At 32.2% G+C, this 14,315-nt stretch overlaps 1 protein-coding gene across 1 annotated transcript; it reads left to right on the top strand.

Moving 5' to 3' along the window:
• The first annotated feature begins 172 nt into the window (after positions 1-172).
• On the top strand, positions 173-13,541 carry LOC125658678 (ventral anterior homeobox 2b-like). Its single transcript, XM_048890014.2, has 3 exons — positions 173-450; positions 12,041-12,228; positions 12,955-13,541. The coding sequence occupies exons 1-3, from the start codon at positions 315-317 to the stop codon at positions 13,150-13,152; spliced, it is 522 nt and encodes a 173-aa protein (XP_048745971.1). The 5' UTR covers positions 173-314; the 3' UTR covers positions 13,153-13,541.
• Positions 13,542-14,315: the final 774 nt, after the last annotated feature.

Raw genomic sequence — 14,315 nt, 5'->3', positions numbered from 1 at the left:
TCAGGAATTTATACTGAACGTGATCCCTTTCTTCAACAACATATTCAAAATGAAATAATCGTCGTTTAAATGGAGGTGTATCGCTATCGCGTGCCCAAATGAACGACTGAGAAAAGGAGGCGGGGTTGAAGCTAAATGATTGGTAGTCATGCGATCAGAATAACATGAGTCTGGGGGTTTCATCGTTTGACTCATTAATTTCATGATATCAATGTGTGACACAACTGAGATATTTCAATTATGTTTTAAGTGAATGTTAAAGAAATGCTGTCTTCTTTCTTCATGATAATTGTGCTTGTCTAAAACTTCAAACTATGGAATACAACCAAACACCTGACTTTAACTCTTACAATTACCTCACGAATAGAGATGGGCATCTCGCAGAGGAACAGGGAACCACGGACAAACCACTGGACTATCCAGATTACTGCCAAACTATTAAGGTTCAAGGTAAGAGAACCTGAATACAAGTACCTGTCTGTCATATTGTTCTGATGTCGTATACACCACCACTAACGACAGGCGGCTTCTTATAAGAAATAAATTTCAGTTTTGAAAATACAGTTTTGGGTATGAACTGCTACGCGTTAGGCCAGCATGCTGTCGTGCGGTGTTGCAGTTGATGCCTATACATGTTTTTACAGTTACATTTCTGTCGGAATTTCCAGTCGTTCTATATTTATCAAGATTCACACGCTCCTTGTTCACATTCATGAGAAAATGGCTTCAACTGGTAAAGATATCGATAGCAAAAACATTGAAAATGTAAATATTTTGATCTTGATCTGTATTTTGTTAATTAGTAAAGATTCAATGATTTAGTTCACATTGGGATGTCGACCGTCGTTTTCTAGAACTCCACATCTGAAGATATTTCTTATGGACATAATTCAGATATCAATAATTACTTTGATTCATCCAATTAAAAATGATTTTAATTACATGCACACATAGTTTATCAATTACATGAATTATGGAGGGTGAGAAGAGGTTAATTCTTTACTGCATTGTTTTACTAAAACATTAAAGTGAGACATGGTCGATTGATCGGATTTTCTTTTCAAAACATTACATCAATGACACAATATGAGAGAATTGCTTTTCTTCGACGTAATGCACCATAAAGACTACACAAATAGAAAGTTGTTCGATTCACAAGACGATACATACCTGATTACCCCTTTACAAATGTATAGATGTGTAGTACAGTTATTGACATCGCGTTTCTAAATTAACTACTGCGCTTAAGGACCCGCGGTCCGCCTTCTCCGCCCTGCTGAGTTATATTTCATTAGATTTAATTTTATTGTGTTTATGTGTGTTACTTTTCTCAAAATGTCATTTCATTTACACGAGAAGACCTGTAGCAGCTGGATATCACCTAAAAACCAACGTGGTGTATTCATTTCACTCCAATCGAAAAATCCATTTGAATTCGTATGAGAAAATATTTACACTTATTACTTCTTTCGTCGCTGATGATTGAAACAAGGTTTTGTATCTAATTGGATATGAAATCGGTTGATTTTAATGACTTTAAAAGATAGAATGCCAAGATATCATCAATTCGTTATTTAATTGATTTAGACAGAAAATCAGGAATTAAGGCTGTGATATTTGGCTATGATTTAAGGTATGCCCTGGCTGTATGCGTTGTAGAATATGACCTTTATTCACCACTGATTTCAAAAAGAAAATCAAGAATCTCGTATTTTAGCCACAAGACATTCTTTAATTTCTTATAGACAGTATTTTGAATAGAGAATTCAATTTTGACTGAAATTTTACACTCCGTAAAGGACTTTTCTGTTCCAGAGACCCAATTTGGAGGGTCAAGATTCAATCACAAAACACTCAACTGGCCATGGATAAGATTTCAATAAGATCGCTTTTCATTTTAAAATTACATTCCTTCAGAATTTAAAATAGCATTGTTTGTTGCAAGCATGATTTACTAGATCTCTCATAAGTTTCAGACTCTTTTTAAGGTATCCGACGCAAAATATCACCATTTTTTGAAGAATTTAAAATTGTTATGTAACACAAAACTTGATATTAAATGAAAGATAATTCACATACAAAGTGATTCACCGAAAGAATTCTAAAAATTGATAAAACATATAAGAAATATCTGTCATAGAGTTTAACATTAATCCCTATGAGAAAGGCGCGTTTCTGATATACAAAAAGTCATTAAGAATTATAATTTCCAAAGAAAACCATTTCCTCATGAATGTGAACGACGTGCGTATGAATCTTGATAAAGTTAATAAATATAATACAACTATTTAAACGACTGAGAATATTCCGACAGAATAATTATCTATATCTATCTTGATAAATTTGATAAATATAATACGACTATTTAAACGACTGAGAATATTCCGACAGAATAAAAGTAAAATGTAAATATGAAAAAAAAAATTCACTTTTAAAAATACATGAGAGTACGAACAGCAACGCTTCACACCGGCCTACTTATCATGGCGCGATAAAGTTTGAGTCTTTACTTCATTGTTCGTGACTGTGTATATATAACAAATGCAATTAATATGGTAAGTCAAAGTCAAAATCTGAATTTTAAAATGTTGATATAGTTTCGAAACAAAATATTTACTTACACTATGGTTAAAAACGAAGAAAAATTATCATTTTCTCACTCGAGTCATTTGACGTTAAACAATTGTAATCATGTTAAAGCTGACATGAATTATTTATAAAAATATCTACATGTTTCTCCGTTCATTTACTCTACCCATCTATACCTCAGAGGTAACTGTTTTCACCTGAATGATTTCTAGCTGGACTGGAACAAAGTAAGGTAGGGGGGTTGAGAAACAAATGAAATCACATTGTAAAACACCATGCATTGCCCAAAATAAAAACAACCCCAAAACATATTGTACACGTGTACGTACACGTGTACGTATGAGTAAAACATTATACAAGTTTGGAATAATTTAGATAAAATGCGAAGTAAAAACTCTTATCTTATCTTATTTGTAGTAGATATGTTTTGTTTTAAACATATTTTATTGATCAAATCAAAAGGATTGGGAACAAGTTCTAAAAAACAAAAATGTAATAAATGCTAAGAGATCATGCACTACTTATGCTGATGACATAAAATAGCAATATATGATAACGCGGTATACACTGTATCATTCACATAAACAGGTTACAAGGTTTATTTCACATTCACATAAACAGGTTACAAGGTTCATATCACATTCACATAAACAGGTTACAAGGTTTATTTCACATTCACATAAACAGGTTACAAGGTTTATTTCACATTCACATAAACAGGTTACAAGGTTCATATCACATTCATATAAAAAGGTTACAAGGTTTATTTCGATCAATATGAATCCGTATACCATATCTGCAATAGATATTCACATATCCAATGTTTTTGCCTTCAATATGTTTAGTTGTTTAACAAATGTCATTTGCTCATGAATGTGAACAATAAACATATGGATCTTGATAAATATAGTTCGACTATTTAAAGGATTGGGAATTAAGAAACACCACACTTTAAACATATACAACCTACGAATGACACACATGACATAAAATCACAGATAGGCATGACAAAGGAAATAACTCGACGATATATGATTTCATCAATGTAATAAATAGAATTACCTTTCTTTAATCAAGTCACATCATTAAGAATTAAAGCATAGATAACAAGAGCCTGTCCAGACAACACATTCTTACCAAATGCATGGTACTAGAATCCTGATGGGTTTAGATATTATCGATTAACTGATTTCTGAATCAATCATTGTGGAATGATATTTTTAAAAGTCGTACTCCTCTTATACTCATTTCATGCATACACCCGATTAGTATATACCTATGAAGTCTGGATGTCCAAATTTCAGCTGATGTGCTAATGCAACCACTAATTCAATATCTAAATCCAAATCACATCTCACCCTGACTAAGAACTATCATGTGATCAATAATTAAATAAACTGTCCGATGTACCATGAATAACAACCTGTGACCGACTTAAATTATAGCTGGCTATAAGAAAAATATTCAAATCTAAAAAAAAAAAGAAAAAAGTTTAATATCAACAATGGATGCATGTTATTTTAATTTTCAAACTATGCTGATATTATCTATTGTTGAATCAAAAACACCAAACACTACTAGGCACAAAATTGAAGTTCATGTAAAACATATATATGATATATGATAGGCATATTAAATTGCTTAAAACAAAACCAAAAGACTCATTTTCAGAATCAACAGACTCCGTTGCTAAACGAACAACCACCGATGCAAAAACCAACAATCATTATCAGAATTGACGCTAGATGGCGTGCAAAGTATTCATTTCGTTTTACTTTAGTCTGTTATCAAATACTATATATGCCCCCTGCTGTTATGTATTTCAGTATGTTTTTGAAAGATTGGCTGTTCGTTTTGTATTTAACATCTTCAAGTGTTTCTGTAGCTCATATATAACCATATATTGAGACTCTTATATTACGTTGCTGTAGTGAATCATTAATTTTACGGACTTATAATGAATATAAATATCTTGTCGATTTGAAATGTTGGCATATATTTATTTTTAGTATATTATCATGGAGCCAGATATACGATATTATTGTAGCTGTAAATGAATTACCGGTACACCAGCTGACTGTAATCATTATGACACATTACAAAATTACCGGTACATCAAAGCCTACAGTAATCATTATGACATATTTCTGAATTACCGGTACACCAGCTGACAGTAATCATTATGACATATTTCTGAATTACCGGTACACCAGCTGACAGTAATCATTATGACACATTACAAAATTACCGGTACACCAGCTGACAGTAATCATTATGACACATTACAAAATTACCGGTACACCAGCTGACAGTAATCATTATGACATATTTCTGAATTACCGGTACACCAGCTGACAGTAATCATTATGACACATTACAGAATTACCGGTACCCAAGCTGACTGTAATCATTATGACACATTACAAAATTACCGGTACACCAGCTGACAGTAATCATTATGACATATTTCTGAATTACCGGTACACCAGTTGACAGTAATCATTGTGACACATTACAAAATTACCGGTACACCAGCTGACTGTAATCATTGTGACATATATTACAGAAACATTCAAACACAGGTTTACTCCATGCAATTTTTTTTCTGAATACTTATATTTGTGAATGAAATTTGTATGTTTAAATGCAATTAATGCGTTTATGTATTTTGTGTTGTGAAATGATTTACCATTCCTGATAGTATGTAATTTATAAATGAAGAAAATATGCAAAAGGGTGATTTTACACTACATTATCAGTGTACAGCCACCCTTCTTATAAAATGGTATACGATCATCAAGATAATCTTTTTTATCTGAAGTGGTAAAATATCGTGAATGAAAATCATAACTCATGTAAATGAAAATTTCGTCGATTTTATTTTTAATCACAGTTCAACTTTTATAGCTGTATTTTGCGTGTGTGGCTTGATGTTTGAATTAAGATCTTAGATACGATAAGGTAAACAGAGGATGTTTCTCCTCCTAGTCACTACCCCTACAAGTAAGAGCCTTGGGTAACGTCCCTAACCTCCTTATATACCTCGGTAATAAAAATGTATGCATAAAATTGAAAGAATATAAAAATAAAATGTAATGAAAAAAATGCATATAATCATTATACGATATCATAGGTTAAAAGTATAACGCTGAGCCGATAGCTTTCTGGAGTAACTTGACACCTGATCTCACCTCTGATATTTCAAAGGGGTACGTGTTTACCCTAAACTCTGAATTTTGTATTATTTGTGAAATTGATGAGATTGATTATTGTTCGTTAATTATCTTCGCTTTTTTATAATTCATCCCAAAAAATTTGAGTTTTTACTAATTTACAGCTAATATGGCAGATTAACAGGGAAATATGACAAACACTGAGAATTCCAGCATATTTATGAATTCATATCAGCTTTAACATGAGATAAATGCTCGTCTTCGCTCAAAGTTTTGACTTGACGGTCACACATTCAGGATTGGCTGAACATTATACCACTACTTTGGAATATTATCTACGATATGACATCAGTATGAACTTAAGACAAAGAAACTGTTCATCGCATGCTTATTGTTTTATAGCATAAATGAAGAATTTAGCTATGAAAATAAGTTTGATGATACATTTACTAATATACAGTTGTATACCTACTTGCCAACATTTCTTCCCAGTGTACTCGTAAATCAAATGAAAATTAAGATAGGGGACTAAAGTACTTTAGCATATTCATTTTGGATTATATGATTAATTCCGCTGGAGTTTACAACATATGCATTTTGGATTATATGATTAATTCCGCTGGAGTTTACAACATATTCATGTGATTTTGTCTTCCGTTACACCCCTTTCGTGTTTAAGTGCAGGTTCTAATACAGAAAATGTATTCAAAATTGTATTTTACGTGAATTTGATAATTTGACACTAACGAGAGAAAATACAATGATGAGGATAAATCATAACTTCACAGCTTTGTATTTCCTAGTTATAAGACGATTGTAACAAATACTAGAATACAAAAATGAGGTTTGGAAGACCTTGAAAAGAAATAACATTAGTAAATCTCGCTGTCAGAGTTTATATGGTAACATTTTATCCCCTTTTTCGCACAGTGACACTTGGGATTAACTTTAATTGTACATGTATAAATATTTGGAAATTAAAATAACAACACGCACTATATTGAACAAAGGGAACCGATTATCGCAATGCTTTCACATTTTAGATGTATTTGTGATTTTTAAATTGTAATTTTGTATACCTGTATTTATATTTCATATTTTTCAACTTTATACAAATGTCAGAAATTCCATAACAATTTAATGCTAGTTTTTAAGAGGTATACATTGAAACAACACAGGTTTATACTGACAAAACATCAAATTAATTAATATATTCAAAGCTCTTCAATAAGCGTTCAATAGGAGTTCTTCATTGATATTTGAAAACATATCGTAATTATGGGTTACATGTAAAGTTTTCTTTATTAAATTAGAAGAAAAGATCTCGTTATAACGAGAAAAGACATCGTAATTACGAGTTAATGAAAGGTTGACGCATCAAGTCATTGCATCATAATGATGAATAAAATGGCAAATTATTACCATGCATTTAAGAAATAGATTTCACTTTTGAAAATCCAAGAGTGTGTAAACTGCGACGCTTCACACGTCATGAAGCGCGTTAACAAATTAAACGTACAGGTAAAAAGTATAAGGTGTGCAAACAATAATTAATATCTCTTTGAATGAGCTGTTATCCACCACAAAATCATTACATGTACATAAAACCGTCAAATTACCATAAAAATGACAAAAAAGAAAAGAAATCTTCTGATGAGCTGTGGGAGTCCTAGACAAATTTAAATCTCTCCCCTCCCCTTTCTCTCTCTTTTTCTCATACAGTGTGAAAAGTATGAAAAAACACAATAAATCACAAAAAAAAAACAAAAAAAACCCCCAAACAAACAAACAAACAAAAAAAAAAACCAAAAAAAACCCACACCAAAAAAAAAAAAAAAAATAACCCATTAATTGTAAAATGTGCAACATTTTAGGGAGTGAAATGAAACTTATAAATGTTTAATTTTCTGGAGTTGGAAGCTGTATATAGATATACGTGTATGATATATCATATGGACCGTGTTAAACGTAGTTCCACCCTCCTGTGACGTCATAAGGTTTCGCAAAGTCAATGATTTAATTAATAAGATTTATGCATGAGAGGAACACAAATTTAGTTAGGGTCGTGTATGATTAATTATATGCTTCAAAACCTTGAAGCCAAGGGCAATAACTCTGTTTTTATTACATTATTTATCAAGTCCATCATGCGATAGATTTCCTTTATTTTTCACAAACATTTTGTATATTTTTTAACAGTTTCATGAAATTGTTATGAATACTATTATATCGTTTAAACTAGTTTTTGTGAAATTTTGATAATGCTGTTTAAGGAAAATTGCAATTTTCTGGCGTTGATAACAGGTAGGCCTATATATGTGCTAATTGATAAAAATTTTATTAATACCACAACATACTTATTTTATCATTTTTATTTGTTACTAAGATATATTATTTGAAGAATCAACAATCAAATATAAAACTAAACCTATAATTCTAGAGGGGTGGAATTACCTTACCTATAAATGGTTAGCTTATATACAGTATGCATTTTCACAAATATTAAACAGAAAATCTATACCTAAAAATTGGAAAGATTTTTGGATAATATAATATATCTGAATTTTCATTCAATGTTGAAAGTATCCATCAAAACAAATAAAAATAGCTTGGAAGTTTGAGTAGGCTGAAACTAGATACAAATGAATGACATTGGATATGTGTTAGTTTGTGTATAGTACCTAAAGGAAAATAAATTGAAATATAGTTGTGCTCTATAGCTTGAATTTCGTACAAAGAATTAGACTGTCTGGTGTTGTAGTGATGATGAGACGAGGGTATCTACTAGATAGTCGTGGGCTTTTTAGGATATATTCTTGAAGCTGAAGTAAACAGTGATTTCGCCGACTGAGATGGAGAGCTTATAATCCATTTTCATCATGTAAAAGGTATCTAGATGCCAGTATATTGAGATAAATAATTTGGTTTGTCGCAAACGATGTCTGCATATTCTAGTATGGGTCTAACGAAAAAGAAACAGCTATTTTGTAAGGTGCTCCGGTCAGAGTGAATTTTAGTGTTCACATCATATTTGGGCTTTTGATCATACTTCATTGAAATGTAGAGTCCATGATATATATATCACTGGCAACTGTACACCTTAATGTTTATAGGAATCAACTGTAACACCAAAATGTTTATGAAAATCAACTTCAGTTAGATGGACATCGTAGAAAATGTGTGATGGATAAAAAGGTTTTTCCTTTCTATGTTTTTTTTTTAAATAAAGTAATTGTCATGCAATCTGTTTTAGACGGATTGAAATTTACGAGTCACTTATTTGGTCATTTATCAATTTTACCGAGATAATTATTAAGTAATATTGATGAATTCAATGCATTTTCAATACAATATTTAAAGAGAGGTTTCAACTATAACAACCATAAAAGGATGTGTCATCTGCGAACAATTACTCCTTCACTACGAAGAGCAATGTCGTTTATGTAGATGAGAAAGAGAGAGTAGTTGTCCTAATACACTTCCCTGAGGTACGCCCACTTTTTAATGACAATAAATAAATCCGATTTTGTGTCGTTAATGACTACATATTGTTTTTTTTTAAAATTCAATATGTAAATTTTACAGTTTTTAAATCAACTGAAAATTTTTCGTCATGTCCACTATTTCAAAGAGTCAAAACCAATACTAATGGTGGTATATACATGTATTTTTAGGAAGGGGAATATTTAAACGATCTGTATGATTTTTGAAGATATCGACACTTAAATAACTCATTTAAACATCTTGTGATATGGGAATGTGTAATATCATTAAAAAGACCTTCGTTTTATCTAAATACACGATGTGATATTATCACACCACCGCCCGGACATACACATGTACCTTTACATGTTTTATTTTACATACAGTGAATCCAACTCACAGGAGGCATTTTTTGTCTGAAGGCGTTATACAGGGATTTCACAATTCTCAGATTTATGTATCAGAAGTAAAGAATGACATATCGTACGGATCATTAACAATCCAAACTTTCCTTTACAGTTGATGTACACTATGATTATAAGGTATTACTGTAATATAGGTTTAGCTAAATAAGCCGAATCACATTCCTCTATATTAGTGCTGTTATATGTACTATGACGTTTAGCTGGGAAGACATCAGATAACCAAATTCATTGCAGATGTCAGAAAATGTTAATCATTCGTAACAAGCAAAATCTCTCAAGATTAAGTTGGAACCTCAGTCACTGAAGAATGAAAAAGTGGATTACGTAGTTAAATATAGTGGTCATTTGAACTGGCTCACCAACAAAAAAAAAAAAAAAAAAAAAAGAGAAAGAAAAGAAAACCAGACACACACAGAACCAGACATCAGAAAAAGGCTAATTACGATATTCATCCGCAACTTCTCCGGACATTACGTTAGAACCTCTACCCTATGGATGATGAAATATTCCTAGAATACTGTTCCTAAGGACCAAGAGGATGTGAAGGAGAAGAAAATCCAGCCTTTCGACACTTGTTCAGCTTTCTCCTTCAGAAAGAGATACTCTTGAACATTTTAGGAAACTTCTTTCGAATCCATGAGGAATCCGATTGCATCAACGAAAGCAATTATACGATTAATTCCAGAACAATAAAATCATCAATTTTCAATCGCAAGTTTTGAGTTCAGCTACCACCCAGTACGTGTATAATATTTACAGAAATAATAATGCAAAGCTAGCCGAATCAATAAATAATTAGATTTAAGCGTTCATGTTTCATCGACACAATCTCCAATATAATGCAGTCTACCAACTTTCGTGAGGAAAAAAGACGCCCCTGAATAAAGCTGGTAGAACCTAATACTCTTGAAAGAGATACAAATACTTTTTGAATGAAAAATATGATTTGTTCTCCGTAGATATCATCATTGATAAGCGTGGTTGATGGAGTGAAATTTCCTTGGGTGGTATTTGAACTTAGAAGTTCACAATACAGTGAGAGGGGGAACTGGTGCAGTTTTATATTTTGATAATGTTTGTTATGAAAGGCGAATCTAATTGGCAGTGATTGGTGGTATAAAAGAAGCCAAATTGATTTCAGCGTCCATTTTATATCCTGTAGTCATTAATTTGTAGAAGTTCTATACACCGTCAATTATTTTTCAAGTTAAACTTAATAGAGAAAAATGTAATGATATACCATTCACATCTTATAAACGTTTAATTCATCCCGTATTTCCTTCATTTATAGGATGGCTAAATAATGCGTAGTGATGCCATCAATAAAGTGTTTTATTATATGATTGAATAAGTCCTAGCTCTCTAATTGGCTGAGATCCAACAATGTAGAAATCATACTACGTTATGTTTACCTGCACGTGACCTTCCAGGTGAACATAAGGCATTATTTTTTCCACATAGGACCAAAAATAGGTCGTTGAAACTTACAATTACAGCAAAGAACAATCTTGAAGGTTTTTTAATCATTTAATAAAACAATTATTGCCGTTTTTGATGTCAATACGATGATTTAGACACCTGAGGAGTACAATATTCACCGAGCCCTTCGGGCTCGGTGAATATTGTACTCCTCAGGTGTCTAAATCATCGTATTGACTTCAAAAACAGCAATAATTGTATAATATACTGTTCTGTGCAGTATCTAACAAATAGTTATATACTGTGTGTTAGATACATATACTGTATATAACTATAGGTATAAAATAAAAATATTACAAAGCCGATCTAATCACAGGAAAACCGGTAATTTTGTCTGTAATATTAATAGTACGGGTCTATGCCATAGCACCCCCTAAAACATTTACTATTATTATTACAGATACGTTCTTGGAACTCTGATTTTGACTACGGGTTACTACCAGTACTCCGTTTACCTGATTAAGACATAGGGCTCGCGGCAAGTGTGACCGGTCGATAGGAGATGCTTACTCCTCCGAGGCACCTGATCCCACCTCTGGTATGTCCAGGGGTCCGTGTTTGCCCAACTCTTTATTTTGTATTCCTTATAGGAGTTATGAGATTGATCACTGTTCGTTATCTTCACCTTTCATAAAATAATCGATTCCTGTGATTGAATATACTCTACTAGTTTATTTCTTCATCAGGTTTATACATGTATATAGTATTTTATACATTGTGATATTTTATGTGTGTTAGTTAGATGCTGCGATTATAACTACCTGTAAGATTGTTTGCATGACTAACGTCATACTTTTATATACAGAGTGGGATTTTTCTGGTTCGTGCATGTTTGGATGGAAGTGTCTTTAATAAATACTACGATAAAATTTAATTTCTTGTTATAAACAGATGCTCATGGCGGTATAAAGGAACTCGTCTTCCCTAAAGCCCTTGATCTAGATCGTCCTAAACGTGCCAGAACGACTTTCTCCTCAGAACAACTGTTTCAGCTGGAGAAAGAATTTCAGAGGAACCAGTACCTAGTCGGAAAGGAAAGAACACAACTAGCGAAACAGCTTAAGCTGTCAGAAACTCAGGTACATGTCTTTCAAATACAATTTAACTTCCACATTTGCTTGTAATTTTCGGGAGGATAAAACAAATCCGTCATTACATAGATTCGTGGACAACTACCCTTTACCATTTTCTCTGCAAAACGAAAATTATATTTCGGTTACAACTTTATTGCTTTGTATTAGTAAATCAGAATTAATATATGCGTTCTAAAGACCGTAAGGCCATTGGCAATTAAGACAATGCATTCTAAAAGAAAAGATTTAGACCATTCAGGTTCTTTAAGATTAGAATAGGTATTTGATTTCTGGTGACAATTATTAGACTAATCAACGGTGGTCAACTGATCACTCCTTTGTCGAACTGATTAGAACTCGACATTTATGTGAAATGGGAACTAATTTGCAATCCACTTTGATGCATTATACATGTATATGTTCATACCAACCATTGACTAATTTCATTGAGTATAAATCATATAACAGTATTCGATAAATATCAACAGGTGAACTCTAAAAGAAGAAATTGAGAAACTGTAGGCAATTCTATATTTCATTGGAATATTTTATTGGAATGCATGGCTTCATAGGAAAAATGTACCACGATAGTGTGCAGCATAGCTGCTAATGTCAATATGTTTTTATCTAAAACTTGTACATGTATCATAAATTCGGTAGATTTGCCAATGTCCTTAACTACTGTAAATTTTCAAACCAATGATTTCAAGAGCCTCATAAATTTTTTTACAGGTAAAAGTTTGGTTTCAAAACAGACGGACTAAGTACAAACGGGATAGATCACGTGACAGTGAAACGGCAGATTCAAAATCAGAGAGCATGGCAGCCTGTAATATTTTGAGACTTTTACAAAATCAAGTTCCCGGACCAAATTGTACTAGTTACCTTCCGCCATATCCTTACGCATTCTCTGGATACAGTGCTTCTTAGTGATATTGAGGAATAACAACATTCAGGATGGCTAGTGTTTTATTATGTCAAAGCCGTTCAACTTTTACAATGGCATAAAATAAAAATCATATAAAGTCATAGCTGCTATTTGCAGTTCATTATCTTAAAGTGAATTTGAGTTTCGGTGTGTTTTTGGTGAGTTCTGTTTTCCATTTTCTGTATGAATTTAATTTTGACAGCATAATTGACACGAAGGTCCTAAACATATATGTACATGTGTACTGTCAAATTTCTACAATGAAAAGAGATGAGTTTGTATGCTGTAGTGCTGTCCTCTTTTACTGGGATGTATTATGTTTACATACATGTTTTACTCAGTTCGTGTTTGTTGTAAACACATAATTCAATTTAAAAAAATTGCGATTGATTTTTTTCTTTATTTGTAGTATTTTTAAAGACCACTAATAGATTTATTATACTAAACGGAAAGAAGAACGCAACCTCCAGTTTTCGTATTATTCGTATCATTTCGTTCAACTATATAATTTGATTTTTACAATATCATTCATAGAAGATACACATTTATTCTATTGGATAACGCAGTGAATTTAGAGTAAGTCACATAAAAATTGATGACGTATAAATGGGGATGCTTTTCTTTCGCGTGTCAGTATAGTACATGTATGTACCAGTGATGAAGGCCATTACTGTGAACTTCTAGGTCCAATCGCCCCCATATACATGTATTATCAATCTGAAATAAATTATCTGTATTATTTGAAAGCAGTATTATCATAAAAGATAATTATACATCGTAATACAGTCACTTTGGAATGTAAATTCCTTTCCACGTCGCACAAGAGAAAATGATAGGGGTAGGGACTATTTCCTTCATTTTATCCATACCTGTCGGTATATCTTTTTTCTCAGTAATTTCATGTTAAAAAATGACTTTCATAACGCAGTTTTCTCCCAGCCCATAGACTGACCATTTCATCGTTTGCATTTAATTAAACAGTTTAACTACATGTATTCCTTATATGCATTCATCATGAAATGTGGATCGCAATACATGTAGGCCTAAGCTTTTACCCCCCGCTAACACCCATTGATAACGAAGATAATTTAGTGTTCCGTAATTCATTTATTATTACTAATGGAAAGATAGAATTCATATGCAACCCTTAGGAATAATTAAATAC

The sequence above is a fragment of the Ostrea edulis genome, chromosome 9 (assembly GCF_947568905.1).
Source record: "Ostrea edulis chromosome 9, xbOstEdul1.1, whole genome shotgun sequence".
Classification (NCBI taxonomy): Eukaryota; Metazoa; Mollusca; class Bivalvia; order Ostreida; family Ostreidae; genus Ostrea; species Ostrea edulis.
The sequence above is the reverse complement of the archived record's forward strand: the minus strand, read 5'-3'. Positions and strand labels throughout refer to the sequence as shown.